The sequence below is a fragment of the Phallusia mammillata genome, chromosome 5 (assembly GCF_965637545.1).
Source record: "Phallusia mammillata chromosome 5, kaPhaMamm4.hap1.1, whole genome shotgun sequence".
In the NCBI taxonomy this organism is placed as follows: Eukaryota; Metazoa; Chordata; class Ascidiacea; order Phlebobranchia; family Ascidiidae; genus Phallusia; species Phallusia mammillata.
In genome coordinates, this window is record NC_137256.1 from 8,376,693 (window position 1) to 8,396,628 (window position 19,936).

The 19,936-nt window shown below is 42.0% G+C and overlaps 1 protein-coding gene across 1 annotated transcript in view; it reads left to right on the plus strand.

Moving 5' to 3' along the window:
• The first annotated feature begins 539 nt into the window (after positions 1-539).
• LOC145230370 (uncharacterized) overlaps positions 540-19,936 on the plus strand; it is a 29,607-nt gene continuing 10,210 nt past the window's right edge. The window contains exons 1-2 of the mRNA XM_080095795.1: positions 540-3,770; positions 17,783-18,215. Coding sequence (XP_079951921.1) covers positions 2,535-3,770; positions 17,783-18,215 — 1,669 coding nt within the window. The 5' untranslated portion in view covers positions 540-2,534. The remainder of the gene's footprint in view (positions 3,771-17,782; positions 18,216-19,936) is intronic.

A 19,936-nucleotide genomic window follows, 5' to 3' on the forward strand; every position in this document is an offset into this window, starting at 1 on the left:
TTTCGTACTTGAAATATTGAACTTGGCAATGATATAATAGCCAAATTCACTAAATTATTGTTTGACAACACTTTTCACTAGCAGACGTATTTTGACAGTTTTCGTCGCCTTTTTGTTGATACATTCTAGAGTAAAAACAAATTCCTTTATCTCCGTTTACCCCTGGCAGTTTTATTGCGTTTTGTCTCACCTTGCATTTCAATTCACGCAGGTAACGTATCGCACCGGGACAATTACCAGTCCCAGAAGGCCGTAAAATCAGCAGGGTAGTTAATAAACGCCTTTTCGGTAGGCAAGCTCGCGCGTTGGCCGGGGACAGAAGAACGAAGTAAAGAAATGATTATAATTTGTAATCTCCGAAAGTAAAGCGCGCCCGCCCGAACGACCGACGATAAAAGAGCTAGCGATCGTACGTGAAAAGATAATGCGGCCGGGTTGGAACGCTCTGCTGCGTGAGAAGAAGGCGTCGCGCTCTGCCAAGAGCAAATAAAGATACAAAGGAGAAGATGATGGTACTCGAGTAGGTTGTGGAGGTGCGTCGAACCATTGCGAGTCACGAAGACCGCTGAGAACTGCACTGATGCAGTGCAGATGGCTGGTAGATGCGAATTAGACAGTAAAAAGGCTTTGTAGTTAGTTGTAACGGCTGTGCGGATATCTCAAATTCAATCTTTTCTAGTTATTGTGTGATTATTTTTAAAAAAGGATACTTAACTTGGACTAGCAAACAGTTGCGCTATATATTTCGTTCATTTAATTCAGATAAATTGAAAAGTTTCTCGGAGGTTTTACGAAAAACTTGCAATATTTAAAAGTTTTTACCTGCAATTTAGTTTTGAAAGATGTAGATACTTTTTTGTTCTGTTTCAGAAGGTTTCTAACCTGTAAACGAGTAAAGGAAAAAACGTGCCTGACATTTAATCCAATTGTAGAAAAAAAAATGGAAAATTGCTTTTCCGGTACTTATTTAAGAAATTTGTGGTTTGCTTGCTTGTTTTGCGAGAGTTAAAAAGTTTATTTATACCAGAAAACAAAAGTAATCTCTGCCGGGATTTGGTGTTCATAACGCCGCCAACCGATGCCCAGCGTTCGTGACACAACCGCCTTTGCCCCACTTGCTTAGTTTTAGACTTTAGAGCGAAGATTTGGCACTTTTTTTGTCATTTAATGTTTTGACGCCTCATACCCAAAATCTCATTAGGCGTTGATATGACGTAAATTGCAACTGTGATGCAATTACCTTCTTTGTTCTGTCAACAATGCACATCTTGGTAAACAAAACGCTAAGCAGTTATCCTTGCTTTAGTTTTTCGTGCGCATTTAGTTTCATTGTGTTAGAGAAATTAGCTGTTGTGAGTCAAATTTGTTATCTAACACAACTCAAGCGATCAACTTTGGCTTAGGCAGGGTTTTAGGTTTAATGTTGAGTGCCAGTTTTACCGCATTCGAACAGGCAGACTGTTTCGGTTAAAAATACTTGCCGAGGTTCCTATGCCACAGAAACGAGTTCTGGTAGCACCAGGAAACCATAGCCGCACTAAAACATGCCAGCGAAAGCCGAAAATGCCTGTGTAGTATCGCGCTTTCATTTGTAGGCTGCTGTACAGAGTAACCCGTTCAACAAGAGACAATCAAGACAATGTGCTTTGTGAAAGACAATTGTGTTGCGGCATTAACTAAGTACAGCACAATTTCGTACGGTTTAGATGGATTTTGAAGTACGCTGTGTTGCAAAGCGTAAGTGAACAAGGCTTGCTTTTTGAAACGTGTTTTGTTTTGCCTGTCAAAGATGCGTTGGGTTTGCAATTCTGTCGCGGACATACGCTTATGCGCCCACTGCACAGCCGCGGAAATGTAAGACGGGCCGGTTCGCCCTTTTAATGAATTTATCACACAGTCAGCCACGTGATCACGCGTCCGCCGCTTAGCGTATTACGTGACTCATTGTGGACAGGACAAAGACGGATTGTGTCACAATAACAAAAGCTTCGTACGAGAACTGACGCGCTGTTAGCAGGACGGCATTGGGGGAGTGAAATCGACCAGTTTAAAAGTAGCCAGGAAATGCGACCTCCTTATAAGGCGCGGTAGATTGTTGTACAAATAAACGCGAAAGTTCTTATCGCTGCCCGATTGCTCTTTCAAACCGAAGGCGTACGAACGTGTCAGCTTTAAATTTTACCAAAATATACCCATATACAATCCGTTGCAACGTATCCACGCTTACGATCGATGCCTTGTAGCTGAAACTCGGTGTTTATTACCTGTTTACTTAAGTCGTAAATAATTCTGTCGCGTTTGCTTGGACTAATGACCAACCGCTTTTGTGAGGCTTTTCAAACCCGGACTTTGCTCATTAATCGCCAGCGCATGTTCTGGTAGTATAAAGCCAGGCAAATTCCTACTGTGTAACCACCATTCAGAGGTGATAACCGCAAAAATGCATTTTAATCACGCAGGCATACAAAAGTACTTAATAAATCACTGTGATGCGAAAAATAGACTGACTGTCATCTACCTAATCCCTTGGCATTATGGCGTCAGAATCGGCCGTGTCCTCGTCACTCAGCACTGCACCCTCTGTAGCCGACGACAAGTCACCAAACGAAAAGACAACTGACCAATCAGAGTCGAGAAACGACTCCGAACGCGGCTGCGACGAGACTACGTCAGGTGATGACGATTGGAGTGATGAATTTGGAAAACTAGTGATCGACCTAGGCAATGACAATGACCCTGATAAGTCAGGTAAAGACACAAAAGCGCAGGGAAGGACAACCCCAGTGAGCAATGTAAACAATAATAACAACGTTGGTGCATCGCCCAGCAAACATGGCGGTATCATTCACGAGAAAAGCAGTAAATCAAGGTCCTCTCTTTCTCGAACCAGTAGCCCCACCTCGGGCAAAAGCGGAAAAAGCAAAACTAAAAAGGCGAGCAAATCGTCTTCGTCGAAACAACACTCTTCGAACGCAAATTCGCCCACTGATCCGAATTGTGAAGCCAACTCGGCATCATCAAACAAGCACTCAACTGGTGCAGACGGTAAATCCACCACCGTAACCTCGACTTCGACTCCGGTAACCTCGCCGGAAGACGCCAGTGGGAAAAAGAACAAATCCTCGAAATCGAATCGCAGTCACCACAAGAAACACAGCAAGCAACATGAAAAAAGTCATTCGAGCAGCAGCAAAGGCGAAAGCGAGAAAATTAAGTCGAAGCCAAAGCACAGTGCTGGCGGGCCATCAAACAGTTCAACGACCTCCGCTGCGTATCCACAGTCTGCTGGCAGTCATTTTTTGCCACCTCACGTAGCTGCGGTACCAGCAGCCTCGCTGGCACTTGCGAGCAAGCACGCGTCTGCACGACGTAGCGCCTCGCCAAGCGTGACAAGCCAGCCAAGTGTAGCATCTCCGACTAGCAAGTCTTCGCAGCAAGTAGCTGTCAACCAGGGTCGCCAGCCTACCAGAACTGCAGTTATGCCGAGCAGTAATCTTGCTAACAAGACCAGTACACAACAAGGCTTGGCCGATAAAGAAGCAGAGCAAACGACGACTCAGCACTCCCAGTCTAATCGAAAAAAGCACCGTAAAGGTCCCCATGGTGGCCAGACGAACATTGGCGAAGGAAACAATGAGCCATATAGCAGCAGGACCTACGCGACGGCAAACGCGACAGCACAAGGGAAACGGGAAAGGAGTGCTTGCCCCAATGCGACACACACTACAGGGTTGGACAGCTCCGGGCCTAAGAAGATTAAGCTTGACACGGTAAGCCGATTATGATTTCTTGTGATTGTCTGTGCACGAATTACCGTCGGCTATTTTTGCTTTCGCGTTGTTTTGCAACAGATTTTGACTAAATCGGCGATACTATTGGCAAATCTAAGGCGGTTTTGTTTAGACGTACGTGAAATAATTGCGGATAAGTTAACTGTCTTTGGTAATGTAAGAATAGCAGTGTTTTATACTTCAGGTGTAGTACTGTCTAGTTGCGTCAAAACGCCATAGCCCGAAACAGCGTTTGACATTTCAAAGTGCAAAGCTGATAAGTGGTGTCATTCAGGTCGTCCAGAGTTCTTGGCGCACACCAAACAACTGTATAATGGCTGTGCAACTTTCACATTCACGAAACGGGTGCCTTAATTTAGCCTCTATCTTACTAGGCGGGCGCGCCGCGCAGACTATTAGGTGATCGATAATTTCGTGAACGCACGAGTAGAGATGCTACCTCGTGATTGTGCTTAACACGCTCTTGATGGCATCCCACTTAAGCCGGTTGTTCAAACCAAATGTCGGAAAGCGCCAGTGGGATGCTCTATGTAAGCTACATACGCTGCGGACCAACATGTCGTGGCATATTTGGCATCGATTTGTGCTCGCGAGCGCGCTGGAGCAGTCGGTGTGAATGATTTATGCGCGCGCCCGTTGCTGCCTGTGTTGTCAATACGCCTGCTGCTAAGCCCTGGTGTAATTTGCGGGCCGCCTTATCGTGCGCGTCTCAGTTGTGATTAACTTCGCGAACTGGGCACCAGGTGCCTGACTGCCATGCGCTAACTCAATCTTGTGGTCACGAAGGCACGTTGCGTTGTGCGTTAGTTCACGGAAATGTGTGTCTTGTTGAACTCAACTGGCTTGTTGAACTACGTGACTGATTCAGTTATATTAAGGGTTTAAATACTTCAATGATTTTGCAACACGCAACAATATCTTTAAAACGAGCGGAAAAATTACCATTCCACTTCCAGTGACATTGGAACTACGAACTTTGATATTCTTAAACACCTTTAAAATGCGAAACGAATGGACCGGTAGCTTGTTGAGATAAGACATTGTTTGCTTTTGTCTTTGGGTGCTCGTCAAACCTGTACAAAACCGGCCCAACTGTGCTACGCGGCTTCCCCTAGTTGCGTTGTTTGGCCACAATGCAAACACTTCTGGTCCCAGAATGGCTTTGTGTATTTGTGGCCGCTTTTGACGCCAACGGAAAATGCTAAGCTCTTCGTGGGACTGTAAAGTCACGTTTTCATGTCCATTTGTGCCCTATATGCATAACAGACGGGTTGTCTCGAAACATGGTTGGCTTTTGTCAGTGTTCAATACACATTTAAAGTGACATTAATTTTGTTTAAGTAGGTTTAACGCTCATTCTCTACAACTAAACGGGATTTCATTTATTAAAGGTTTACTCGAAATTTAGTTTTGTTCATTAACTGAAACGACGAATTTCAATGCTTTTTTAGAAGTTTTGTTGATTGTCTTTTGGACACCATAAACAGACGACGTTCGAAATTATAGTACTGTAGTGTTAAATACGGTTTGTCTCGGTACAAGCTATAAAACCGAGTCACTATAAATGTTCGCTGATGAGTCTCAAGGTTACAACCGCGTCACTACAAATTAAAGAAGGTGTATCACCGTCCTTAACCCCCCAAGCTCCTGGGCTTGTCAGGACCGGAGTCCTGGAAACTCCACACACGTGTCTTGCACTTCGGTTCGTTTGTTTATTACTTCTGAAAGGCACAAGAAGGAACAGGGACAGAAAGAGAGGCAAGAGAAAAGATCGAAATGAACGAGTGCGGTTTATATATATACTCCGGATAAAGGCGTTAAATCGTACACATGTGCTCTTGCGATTGGCTCTTGCACAAATTCCCACACAAAGCAGCATCCAATCACAGCACGAGACAAAACATACGGTTAAAGCACATAAACACCAGATCACAAAGTTGCATCTGCATCCTAATTAACTGCGACAGGAAATATTACAAAGTCCGAACACGATTTGTCATTACAGTGGGATTTGGTTGCTATACATTTTAACTTCCTCGCAGCCTTTGAGCTAGCGAGTCAAAAACGAGCTATTTTGGTAAACAAATATTGCAAAGAAATTTGCACAAATTATGTCGCAACCGCTACAAAATACCCCCTGGCCATGTTTTTGAGCAATGGGCAATATATGGTCATTGCGGGATTGGGCATGAAAGTGGCACAAGAAAATACATGTCATACGCAACACAAAACAGTATACAATGGATAATTTGTTGATTTCTGATAATTTCTGGATCAACTACTCAAAAATACATAAGTTACAGCACAAAGGCAAGAATTTCTTCATTAAGCATTTAAAACAGCATGAGCATATACATTCAAAAACAAACAACATTCACTTTACACCACACCAATTATCGAATTTGATTATCGCATTTCGAGCGTAACGTTTTGTTCCTGGAGATTGATTGTCTCCAGTCTTCAGACACCTCAATCGCTGAAATTATGTGTCTGTCAGTATGGTGAATTTGAATGTCCCTTGCTTTTGATCACAATAGCGGTTCGAAGGCACGTCGCTTCTGAAACAACAAAATAACAAGCAGTATACCGAAATACAATGACATTTATTTCACACATAAGTTTTAATGTGTAACAATAGAACATAGTAATTACGGTAGAGCAGCGCATTTATTGCCTGAGAATCGAATTCAGTATTATGTGTTACAATTGGGCAGGCAATAAACTTGGCAATTGAAGCGTTAGTCTTGGCTGACTAAACTAGAAAAATTGTACAATAAATGAATACGTTTGATAAAGTAGAACATGAAATCAAGTTTTGGTTTAATGTAGGTTTGCCCCCAAGCTAGCCGATGTTCAGACTAAACCTTAAAATTGAGATGGTACTCAGGAGTATATTGATGTAAGTAATCATTCGCATAGCATTCATTCCTCGTGGGAAAATAATAAAAAGTACGTACGTGTATCGAGCCATGCTCGGAAGCTACGACAAGCTTCGATTGTTCGTTCTTTTGTAATGTATAGAAAGCGCCTATAGTTGGCGTATCATGCAATGATAATAAAACAGAGAGCGCCTAGTTGGCGTCATAATGCAATAATAATAAAGTAATCACCGCCTATTTGGCGTAGTAATACAATAATCGGACAAGTAATAAAGACCGCCTAGTTGGCTTATCATGCATGAACAAGAAGAACAATAAACGCCTAATTGGCGCAACATGCGATGTAATAGCACGGTGGCATAAACAATATACTCCTATGGCTAGGCTAGTGGACAGCACCCACATGATTTGGTTTTTTTTTTTATGGTTAAATTACGTGTTTCTTAAAATCGAGCGCATGGGGTCTACAATGTCGAAGACCAGTACAAAATTCTTTGTGCGCATATGATGTAACATAAGTTGTAAAAAAGATTTACTTTCGTCAACCAAAAAATTCGTACAAATAACAAATCAGCCAAGAATAGCACTTCAATATTTGCTCACCTGATTTAAGAAATGACATCGTACTGGGTGTAATTGATCGTACGATGATATAGAAACATGATCAAAACGGTGAGATACAAAACTGCTCGACGTTGATGACAACACACAAAATACAATTTTGCAAATATTATGTTTACAACTTCTTAGGATAAATAAGACACGTCCAGAAATTTGGACGGCAAACTTGTAATTCTTTTGGTCGCTTGTCGTAAACTTTGCTGACATCACTAGAACTTTTCTTAAGTTATCATTCGTTAAACAGCAAATTGTAGTAAGTTCTCCTCTCTCGAGCGGCACCAAATTTTTGTAGTGTTAAATACGAGTTGTCTCGGTACAAGCTATAAAACCGAGTCACTATAAATGTTCGCTGATGAGTCTCAAGGTTACAACCGCGTCACTACAAATTAAAGAAGGTGTATCACCGTCCTTAACCCCCCAAGCTCCTGGGCTTGTCAGGACCGGAGTCCTGGAAACTCCACACACGTGTCTTGCACTTCGGTTCGTTTGTTTATTACTTCTGAAAGGCACAAGAAGGAACAGGGACAGAAAGAGAGGCAAGAGAAAAGATCGAAATGAACGAGTGCGGTTTATATATATACTCCGGATAAAGGCGTTAAATCGTACACATGTGCTCTTGCGATTGGCTCTTGCACAAATTCCCACACAAAGCAGCATCCAATCACAGCACGAGACAAAACATACGGTTAAAGCACATAAACACCAGATCACAAAGTTGCATCTGCATCCTAATTAACTGCGACAGGAAATATTACAAAGTCCGAACACGATTTGTCATTACAGTGGGATTTGGTTGCTATACATTTTAACTTCCTCGCAGCCTTTGAGCTAGCGAGTCAAAAACGAGCTATTTTGGTAAACAAATATTGCAAAGAAATTTGCACAAATTATGTCGCAACCGCTACAGTACAGTGTTATGTGTGGTATATCACCCACATGATAACAACCTGATTATCTTATAAAAACTCGGGCCAAAACTGTTGAAACAACATTGTCTCACAAAAAAACACAAAAGTCAAATCAAAACAGCGCTAATCTATTCGTGTGAACCCTTTTAGGTGTGACCATAAATATAGCTGTGTTTTTCACTGGTAATCAATCATCCATCGTTAAAAACCCATATCAATAAACAAATATACAAACAGCAACGGTGCAAAATATATATAAATCTTCTGCTTAAACAGGCCCCTAAGAGGTGGGTGTATACTAAACTTTACAGTGTCAGCGTAAGGCACCCGCTAATAGTGATTAAGCCTACCACTAACAGTGATATAATCGACTATGGGCGTTCTATTTGCGATACGAAACCGCGATACGAAGGACTCGCCATGTGCTGTTCAGCTTTCACCTTCTCCCGGGGCGGAATGTACGCTGGTGACTCGTAAGCCGCCTTATTAAGTAATGCATACCAAAGCGTGTGAAATTGGAATATTGTGATGGCTGATAAGAAAATCGCGACCACAAGTTGGCTAATATTAACTGCGTTATTGTAACGTACGCGAAGAACGTATACTGGGGGCATGACTAGCCTTGTCTGAACTCGTAATTATGAACAATAACATGTTTAGTGGGACTTGTCAAAAACATAGATTGCCCTTTAAAAAAAAGCAAAAAATGCTTGTGTCTAGTACATGCATCCTCAACATAACAATAAGCGATTCTTTTTGTATTGTATCTACCTGACATTTTCACAACAGGTGATTTAACGACCTTCGTGATCCCCGATAGATTCGTTTTCGCTTCTTGGCTATTATGTAGGCTCTATGTAGTTACAGTTATTGATTCGTGCTTTATTGTCTTTGGACAAAATGCTCTGGTGTTCACAAGGCAGTGAATGTGAATCAATGACCTAATCATACATTGTAGCGCTAAGGAAAGACCAACATCTGCTACCCGCTTCCATTATAAATGATTTCAAATTTGACATTGGCTCCTATGGTACTGTCCAAACACGGTTCCGGCATAAAACAAACACATGTTGTTACAGTGACACAAAAACCTATAAATGTCAAGAAACCATGACTTTTTACGCTTTTGGTTGCTTTAAATCGTTAAGGCCCATTTTTTGTTGTCAAAAAGTGTTTTTATTAATAAGTGATTTATTTAACAGAATATGTATCAGCAGAAGAGTTTTTAAGATGTCGATTTCCACACTAATACCTTCACAACATTTCCAGCCCATTACGTTGCAAGTTTTGCGTCGGTTGATTGGTGCTAATAACGCCTCGGTTGTCCTAACTTTGTGGTGTAATTTTCCTTCTTTGAAGTGGCCACAGCAGGCCCAAATTGCGTCGTCGCTCTAGGCGCCGCGCCAAGCGCTGTTTGCTTTTGCTATAGCGCGGTTGTTTGCCATCAGACGAACAGAGTCGTGTGTGAATATCGTTCGCTTCCGATCTTGTATGGCGGCGCGCCCGTCGTTACCTTGCGATGCAGATTATAACTCGGTCGGCAGTCGTTCGACTTATCCATCGTCGCCAATACGCCTCTCCTCGCCGTATCTTGATTCTAGAGCTCGCCGCTGCGACAGGCAGTTAATCCATTATCGCGGCGGCCTTTCAAGGCTTTGGACGTGGCTTTACAGTGCGCTACTCGAGTGCTTCTTAGTTTGTAGTCTGCTTTACTGATAAGCTAAAACCGCTGCCTGATCGATAATGAGCCGCCTAGCTACTGGTTACTTTGCACTGAGGTACACAAGTGTCTTTGCTTTACAAATAACATCGCTTTGCTTCACAACGTACAGAATATGACCAATTAATACTGAGTGTTTTTTGGCTTAACTTCCGGGCAATGTAACCTTTTTGTTGAACTGCATAAAGAACTCAGCTGCCACAGTTTGATAATTATCTTTGGTGTAAGATAACAGGCAAGATATGCCTCACTTTTCATATCCTGTTGTTGCGTTAAAGGCCTATCGAAGGGTAAAAAGCAGGGCTGATATTGCTGTACGCCTTTTTAAATATTTATGTTCGCCTCAGTGCCTAGTACTGAGCCTTAAGATCAGGTGTTGATAAACAGTTCCTCACCTTGCCCTACGCATAGAATTACTCCTCCAGACCAGAGCACTGCTTATCAAATTTAAAACATTTCACAGGGCATTAAAGGCAACTGCTGTACATAAATGGGAATTGGGCATTTATAACGTTTTTAAAAAGTGTTTTATAGTTAAAGTACTTTTGCAAAAATTACAGTTACGGCATACTTTTATTTTTAGTTCCGCAAATTTTTTTTTTTCAAATGTTATGTCAAGTCCTATATGTGTCATGTTTCCAAACTGTTAGTGTCAGTTTACATAATCTTCGGCCGATTTGTTTTTCTCAACATACCCGTTAAGTCGTTACACCACAAAAAAACCTGCCAACACGACTGCGGCAGATAACAACGTCGCAATTGTTGGCCGGGGTGTTTATTTATTAGCAATCGATCAAAAGAGACGACTGCTTTCCGACGAGCGAGAGTAAATCTCATAAAACGCCGCGACCCGGTGGTAATCCCTGTCGACGAAACGATGTGGTCGAGTCGTGCCTGCAGTGTACGGTTACCGATGAGTTTGTTCAGTTGAAGTCATGCGCTGACTTGCTAACCGCTACCTCTGAACTGAAAACACCCATACCTTGTTTGTAAAGTTGTCTCAAATGTTCGCAATACTGGCATAACTTTAAATACGAACTAGTTTTGTGTAGGTTTGTCTGTGCATCTTGTACAAAGGCAAATGCGTATTTGTAAATTAGCAATTAGTAACGTCATTCCACTGTTTAATGAGAAAAACAACGGCCCAAATGGACTTAAAAGCGACATGCTTTATTGATTAAACTTTTCGACAAATGCTATACCACCATCAGTGATATCTATTAAACGTTTTGAAGCTTTTTATGTCTATTTTGGGCCGTTATTTTCCCCATTAAACTTATGAACAGATTCGCGTATAGTGTTCATTCCATAGGAGCTTTGTAAAATGCCTGTTCCCCAATGTAAACAAGAAGTAGATTAATTTTTGCCTACGAATGTTACCAGTACATGCGTTGCTTGTTTGGTAACCGGCCTTTAGCGCTAAGCTGTGCATGTGACTGCAAATACAGTATTGTTTGTTTGGTTGGGCGGTTTAGCGTTTAGTTGTCGACCGCCTTAGTGCTGTAATCAGATCACAGCAGTGTGTATTTGTGGGAACAACATGAATTGGCAGTGCTGCGTTTTCGTTGACACGTGCAAATGTGGAGGCCTAAACAGGAAACGGTTGTGGGTTTTAAAAATACTATTTTATCACTCAAACCATGGTGGTTTCCATTGAACTGTAGGCAAATTATTGTCTTAGGGTTTCAAAACATGAATGTCACATTTAAAACGTACGTTTCGTGTTTAGAACACCAACTATGCCAATTAGCACTCCAAGTTCAGTTCCACAATTATCACACACGTAGCACTTGTATTCCCAGGGCGAGGGAAAACTAACAAAATAGCTTTCCATAGGAGGTCGGTCGCAGGCAGCACAGCAAATAAATCATACAAAAGACTTACGTAACAATGCTCATTGTCGAAGAAGAACAACAATAAATCACGCCCGGCCCGACTGCCATTGTCCCTTCGACCCTAGACCGAACGCGCGCCAAAGACAATCTGTACAGCAGTCGGGCGACCGAGCGAAACGGCTTACAAACGATAATAGCCTCGGTTGCGGATTGACAAACTGCGACTGCCAGGGCTGTTATCGAGCGTCTGGGCCCGTCAAGGCTAATCTCGGCTCCAGAAGTGGATTGCCATGGAACGGCGCTGTCCTCTTGGTCCCTGCCCCACAACCGCAAGCGCTGACTTGCGGGAGTGCAAAAATCAATTGGCGTATGCGCGACCGCCTTGTGTATTTGTCTGCTGCAATAAAAACGCTATCAGGCCGTGTGTTGTGTTGTGAATCATACACAGACTGTGCACCGGTGAAACGACGGCACATTAAGACTTTACATTAAAAATAAATTAAAGACTTCGCGTTCATATTAGATGCAAAATTACCTGCAACTAGATTGACTTTAAGCACTATGCTTTTTACGTTTTCGCCATTATGATAATGGAAACGTGCTGTAACGGACTGGTATGGTGTGTGAGACCTATCATCGGGTCACGCAGAAACAATTGCATAACGTAGGACGGACGATGTGGTTGTAGACACAATACGGGGTTTGTTGACTATTGCCTATTAAGCAAAGCACGTAATTGAGGCAAAACGTTATGATGTCTGTTGAGTCGAAATAAAGAGAGCCCTATTTGCCTGTAACGTAAAACATTCAGAGCTTGTAAATCGTCTTTAATTTGAAAAACTCCGTAAAACTTGAACCTATGTTCACGAGGCCACCACCAGCGTGTCAGGTGATCACCTTCGATGACACTCAGGCCGAACCGACAGCCGCGGAGAGTCTTAATAGGTCAGCTCTGGCCCTCGGGTCACGCCAGGCGTTTAGTTCGGTGGTTTGGCCGTCATTTGGAACCGCTCGCTCGTGTAGCACAACAACAGCGCTGTCGAACCGGGAGGGCGCGATAAAATCACTAGAGCGTGCCGCGGGACCGGAAATTCCATTTTCAACGTGGTGAAAGGTTTAAACCATGAAGTAGTTCCCATTTGGTGCGGTTTGCAATTACGAGCTTGATTTTGTACGATTATGCCCTTTAAATGTTTTGTTACACAACCTATGTGTTCTACATCAGATCAAGATTTATTGAATTTCATATCAGTTGAATCCCACAGCAAACGACGGCTAATGTTAAAAATGTTTATTTATGCAAACCATCCAATGTATTTTTAAAGCCAGGCCACAAAACATGTTTGTAAAAAGCAGGAATAATTTACTTCACTAAAATCCGAGTTGAAAATAATAGTTATAAAGTTTTGTTTTTAACTATCTTTAGAAAAATTGCAAACACTTACACATAGCTCCAATAGGAAACGAATACTTTAATTTGCTTTTGCGGTTGCAGCCTTGCGCTACCAGCAGCTGTACGAGCAGTGACGTATAACAGGATATCATTGTCCGCTCTTGCGGGATTAGGCGCATCGAAATCCGGTCGATATACGGTATCTTGTTTGTCGTGTGGGCATGTCAAAATGAGAATAAGATTAATAATGGTGTGATCCAGCTTAATTTGGTGTTAACTTATATATTATTTGACCCAAATACACATAAGACAAAAAACAACAGAATTATTATTAGTTTTGATAAAGATGTTATTAACATTTTTTGGGAACAAAAATCACATTGGCACAGCAAACTGCTTTTTGCCAAATTCTTTGTCCACAAAACTGTTTTTGCTTTACAGACGCCTGTTGAATCCAAGTTAAACATTAAAATATTAAACATAAGGAAGTAACATAAGTTTTTGGCTTTATTGAAACAAAACAAAGACAGAAATAGCAAATAAAGTATATTTAACTGCAATAAAGTCCTATAAAGTCAATTAGTGTACAAGCAAAAGTTGCATTCTTGCACCCACCAACCTATGTGAATAGCGCCAAACCGTGTGAATCAGTGCTCGTTTTTGTGACGTAACAATAACCCATTGGTGACAGATTTAGAAAAGATTTTCCTTCCATTGCGTGTAGTACTTGACGACTGTCATAGATCGATATAAGTGTTGGATATTTACTGATGTGGTGCCATCGCCAGGCGTTGTTGTTTGCTGCCTAAATCGATTTTTGCCAGTTTCTTTCAATGTAAGAAGCTTTTGGCCGTAAGAAACAAATGGCCTTAGAACTGACGTGTGACCGGATTTTGCGCTGCGGCATTACCAGGTGTGTACACCGTACCACACACAAAACACATATCCACCATATAGTGAACTTAAACACCAGCAAATTCTTTAAAATTTTACACAAGCAAATGTTAGCAGGGCCAAAGCAAACACTTGACTAAACCTAAACTAGCCAACGTTCTGATCGAGATCATCAGTTACTTACTTAAATATATCTAACCAGCGCATCTGGTCGATTGCCGGACGATTAAATCTGTATTTTCGTACTATTTTTTTGTATTTTTTAAAACCTAGTTTTTGTGGTGTTACCAGGGCAAAGTCATTTTCTTTGAGTAAAATAACAAGTAAAATATTGGGTCTTGAACACTCTTGTCTAAAGCAAAACCACTCCGTGTTTGGCCCTTCAGAAAAGTATACTTTCGGTCGCTATTACAAGTTACTAAACTTGGGGACACGCACTTGCATCGGGCGTAAGTTATACAAAGCAGCGCAGTTGGTCGATTACCCACATTCACTCTGCGTGGCCGCGCCCGCGAACAGAGCAGATGTGCTGAGGAAAATATTTTCACCGCTTTCCGTCACCGCCCGCCGACGCGCAGCTCTTCTATTCACGTCGTCGACCGCGTAATCTCTCAATTGATCTCGAGAGCTGCTAGACAACCCGTTTTTGTAACACACTGTAGGCTGTCTCAGCGCCCTGTTGTTAACGTTTGGTGCTCAATCGCGAATAACTTCGATTGGAAGTTTTTTTTCTTTTTTTGCTTTATGTGGTTATAAATAGCTTAAGTATAAAGGTTTGTCATGAAATTTTGTCAAATCTGTTCAATGCCTAGTTAAAAGCGAAGAGTGTCATAAAATTTTGTAAAATCTGTTCAATAAAAGCAAATCATTTTTGAAAAAAAAAGTGATTTAGCCAAGTTGTCAACCACGTGTGCCCAAACTGTGTCGTTACTTAAAAGGTTGTTCGCAACTAAATAAGCACGTTACTTGGCCATAAACTCGCTCGTTTACGGTTTGTCACTGCTGCCTCAATATGCGCCGCGGCAGTGTGGGCGCAGCGTGAATAGCTCTCTAATCTGGCAATTAGTGGTACTTTCGTGGGACTAGTGAAGCGTTGTCGAAATCTAACAGCATATCGCAAACTCAATGCCAAACACCCGGCGGCAAAAAACTACAGCACTTTGCTGTCGTAGACTAGCTGTGCAGCCCGTATATGTAATATCTTTGCGTTATTCGATACTAGTGACTTTGACCTACCAGCAGCCTCGAAGACCGAAGCGTTTTTTTCCGACCACAATCGACCGTTTTCGGGGTATCTGGCGTGTGCGCTGAGCGGGCGTTTCGCGCCTGATGCGAGTGTTTATGGCGTAACAATCGGGCCGCCGCACTTCATGAATTGCGACGCAACAAAGCCGCATTGTTTGCGTTTTTTCGCCCGCGTAAATCGTTTCTCAAGGTCTATTTGTGCGCAGTACACTGCTTGTCGGGCGGGTTCCACTATCGCGTTTCAAAAAATCGATCCGGTGTTAATCGAATTCACTGAACCAGTCAGCCAAAAGACAACGACTGTAAATGAAATTAAAAACTGTCAAACATTGCAACGTCTACAGAATTATTTTTTTCTGCTGCCAAGGTAATGATTCATGCTGGTATTTTATAAGGTCACTTGGCGCATAATAACGACAAACTAGCGTACATTTCGGCCTATGAAAAATCGCATTTTGTATCTGTTTTTAAATTTTTAACAACTGATTCACCACAAACAACACTACAAAATTTTTATGCAGTGATGGCTGAGTGTTTTGCGGGGAATAAGATTTTTTCTCACACAAATGCAGGTTCAAACAAGCCCGATAAAATCGTTTTTGTGAGCCACCGAAAACTCAGTTGGCACCGTATAACCTCAGATTACCCCACAAGCTTTTTAACATGTCACGAATGCTTTCAACGTGTATTTGTGGTTTCGTTGTACCTAGCCAGGTTTGTAGCTGCATGTAATAGCCTGATTTCTCAAACACGCGCTAACCCCTGGTGGGGTAGATATATCCGATTATGCGTCATAAGTGCCGATAACAGCATCATGTTGCGATGCGTGGTTCTACCAATTGCTGCGCAGACCGAAAATACACGTATTTATGTTTCTGCTGCTACTTGAGGCTTTGTGAATCGCTATTATGTTTATCATCTGTTTTATATTTGTAATACTTTGTAGACAAAATTTTATAGAAATATTTTTTACTGTTAGAAACACTGTTGTGGTATTTAGCCAATAAACTCAAAATTCCAGTAGAACATAGCCCCTAAAACAACAGTTTACTGTGGGAATTATTGAAATGTTGGGACAATGACAACATCAGTAATAGCCGCGCCTCTCAAGCAACCCGTTTGGTCGTCCAAATTTGCAATCTCTTGCCCACGGCTTTTAACGCCCGCGGTCGGTCCATAAACGGTCTCGTTTTATCCCGACATTTGGCATACATCTTCTCCTGTCGAAGTGCTTACGACACGGCCGCAATCTCAAGTGATCAGGTGTTGTTGGGCTGGGTGCCACGGCAGCACGATTACAATTACTTGACTTGGTTCGTAAGTGGGATTTTTGAGCAGTTGCTCCGACTGTGGCATTTCGTTGGTTCACCGGTAAAGCAACACACGAAAGATTGATTCACAGTTGCTAATTTATGCTGTAAATTTGCGTCAATACGCCTATCGGATTAAATCGTCTAACGTAATTGTTGTTTCGTAAAACAGCATATTAATTGTCTACTTGCGTTAAAAATCGCTTTTCCAGTTCTAGCTTTGTTCTTAGGTACACAGTTCACGGTTTCAAAGATTATGACCTGCTTTCTTCTATTTTGTGGGTCTATTTTATTTGACATTACCATAAAGGTCATGTAACGTTTATTGGTACAATCTGACAGCGTTTGGTTTTTATAAATTGCTTGTTCCTTTAAAAGTGTTCAACACAATCTTAAGTGCATTTTGTATGAATTAAGTCATCGACGGTATCTTTTTCAATATTCATTTCATCTCACAGCGAAACAACGCCTGGTAATAACCCGAAGAACCAACAAAACGCGTCACAAAGTAGCCAGCGCGCGGTCTAATAAAAGCCTTTTGAAGCTAGGCAGGAACGCCGGGCTCTCAACAAACGAGGCAAGACGGACGATTTTCACCACTCGAGCACGAGTTGACATCCTAGCAATTTGGCCACGCGATTTTTACTTCGCTCCTCGCTGCCACGAGGCTTTAGCGTCGCGGCTTCGGAGACCAATTTGCCACAAACCTGTGCTATGGGCACTCAAAATTGCGTTGTTATTCGACACTTGCGAAGCCGACGGGAACCGAGCGGGCCCAAACGCGCGCTTTTTGTCGTCATAATGTCCTCGCCCTCGCGCATTGTTATCGAGCGCTTACTAGGGAAACAATTGAATTGGCGACTGCTCGTGTGACGCGCGATAAGCCTAAAGCCTCAACCGAGGAGTTGCGCTCAATTCCCAAGGTTTTCTGTTGGTTATTGTTTTAATCGGGTTATAAAGTCATTAGTATTACAATAAATACCCGCCCATGCTGTGTTTATCACAAAAAGTACTCAATTATTTAATCCTAATGTAAAAAAACTAGCAACAAATATGTATCCAATGATATGTTTCTATTTCACAGGTACAAGATCTAAAAATGTGCTGTCCAACGTACGCACTTATACTGCATTTGATTCTATTATTTTAGATTTTGCGAAAGTTTAAAATCTGTTTTCATTTTTAGGATTCAAAACGATCCAGCAAAGAAGCAAACAACAACAGTATGCCTTCGCGCAACAGCCCTGAACGCAACGAATCTCGTAGCACAAAAACATCGACGTCAAACGCCAACAATCCACCGCCAAACAGCGCCCAGATTCCCGCCACGCCGCCTGTTTTCGCCCCGTCTAGCCTCTTCGCCAACACAGTACCACGGTACACAGCTAGCACCGTAGCGCAATCCAGTAGCACGCAAACCTCGTCCGTGTGGTCGAGGCCTTTGCAGCAAGGCGCAGCAAACATGTCCACGTCATCAGCAGTGACGTCATCACGAACTGTTGGCACTTTGACCAGTACGTCAGACATTGGAGTGATGACTGAGCCGGACGCTCTGGGACCGTGTGAACCAGGAACGAATGTGCATTTGGACGGAATTGTTTGGCACGAAACGGACACAGGTAAACTTATTTCGTTAAAAAACTAGTATGTTCGGGTTTCCTAACTCAAAATAAAGTAGAATACAACGTAACCGCATTGTATTTCAAACATTCCGGAAAAACTAATCATTCTCAGTGACCTCATGCAAGCCAGGCCAGTGGTCAACCGTTGTTGTTTTGTCATTCATGCTATGGTAGAATTGTTTGATCCAACACAACTGTTTAGTCTTTCAAAACACTTGAACTGTCGATGTGATTTCAACGTAAATTTCTACAGATTTACTTGATGTTTCAGCCTTGATATAACAATATTACACTTAGTTCCATTTACCACCTGTGTGCATTAATTTATCCTGTTCCGGTCCACTTTACTGCTTAACGAACATGCTGAGATCAAACATCACATTACAAGCTAAGCAGTAGCTAAGCGAAGTAATCGCACAAGCACTTAGGTGTATGATGACAAGACATCGTATCCCATATACTTAAAGCGGAATGAAGATTGGTTGGTGTAACGTGGATGAAGTATTTGAGGGAAAACATAGGGGCATTTGCGCAGATAAAACGATTCCTGACTATGCCTTCGCAGGTGTGTTGATAAAATCCTCAACTTTTGCGAAGGACAGGTTTATAGACATGGACATCTATCGAAATCTACATACATTAAACAAACAATCACAAGCAGCAAAATGTAACCCAAAAAACAAGCCATCTTGGCCAATAACACAGCTGAGTGGTCAAGTGTTTGCTTGTGTCAAGTTCTCATAGTTTAAACGAGCCACAAAACCTCATTTTAACTTATCTTTGCGTTCATGAACATTATAATAAGTGACATGGGTGTGAAAAGCCTAGTACAAAAAGCGAAGGAAAGGTTCCTGTAACTTTGTTTTTTTTAGGTTATGCGGTAACTCAGTAACAATTTTCAGGTAGGGTGCCTGAACAAATTAAACACCAATCGGTGTGTTCCAAAATTCGTGCAGAGAGTGTACACCCAGCCCCTCGTGGTCTTGCCAAAAGGCTTTACAGCTGAACGCGAGGAATGCGAGGAAGTTGTTGATCTTTATGTGGTCGCGCCAAACCCACGCAGTTCGAGCGGATTATTGCCTTTTTCTCGGCGTTTACGGGCGAGGAACCGGGGCCGTGAAAGTTCCGAACTTTTGCGAGCGTGAAAATTTGCGATCCGTTAAAGAATGCGACCTTGGTGTAGAGCGCTTTAACCCGCGAAAGCTGTTGACATTTTTTCTAGTTCTGTTGGATGATTTTGGCGTGGGTTTCGCGGACATTTCTCGAATTGAGCGATTTTGGCAGAAGACCTACGTAACGAATAGAAAACATTTTTCGGAAAAGATTAGGTTTATGAAGAATCTGTATTTTGTTAAATTGTTTATGTTTTTGCCTCAACGTTTGCTGTCAAAATAGTTTTCCTAAATATGTTTTGGCAACATAATATTTTTCGTTACATATTCATCGGAAAAGTAACAAAACCATCCTGAAATGATGGCTTACTAACCATAGAAAAGTGTAAAAAAACTTGTGACACTCTAAAAAATCGAAAATACGCAAAATCACTTTTATATGGACCATAGTTCAGATACGTACAAATGGCTTTTGCGATTCACCATTAAACAGATGTCAGTGACAAAGTCTATTCTACATCATAGGTAATCAGCTTGCTTTGTATGCATAACTGGAAGTTCGACTAAATTTGGGAAGCCCTGGCCGAAATGTTCGATTTATCGACT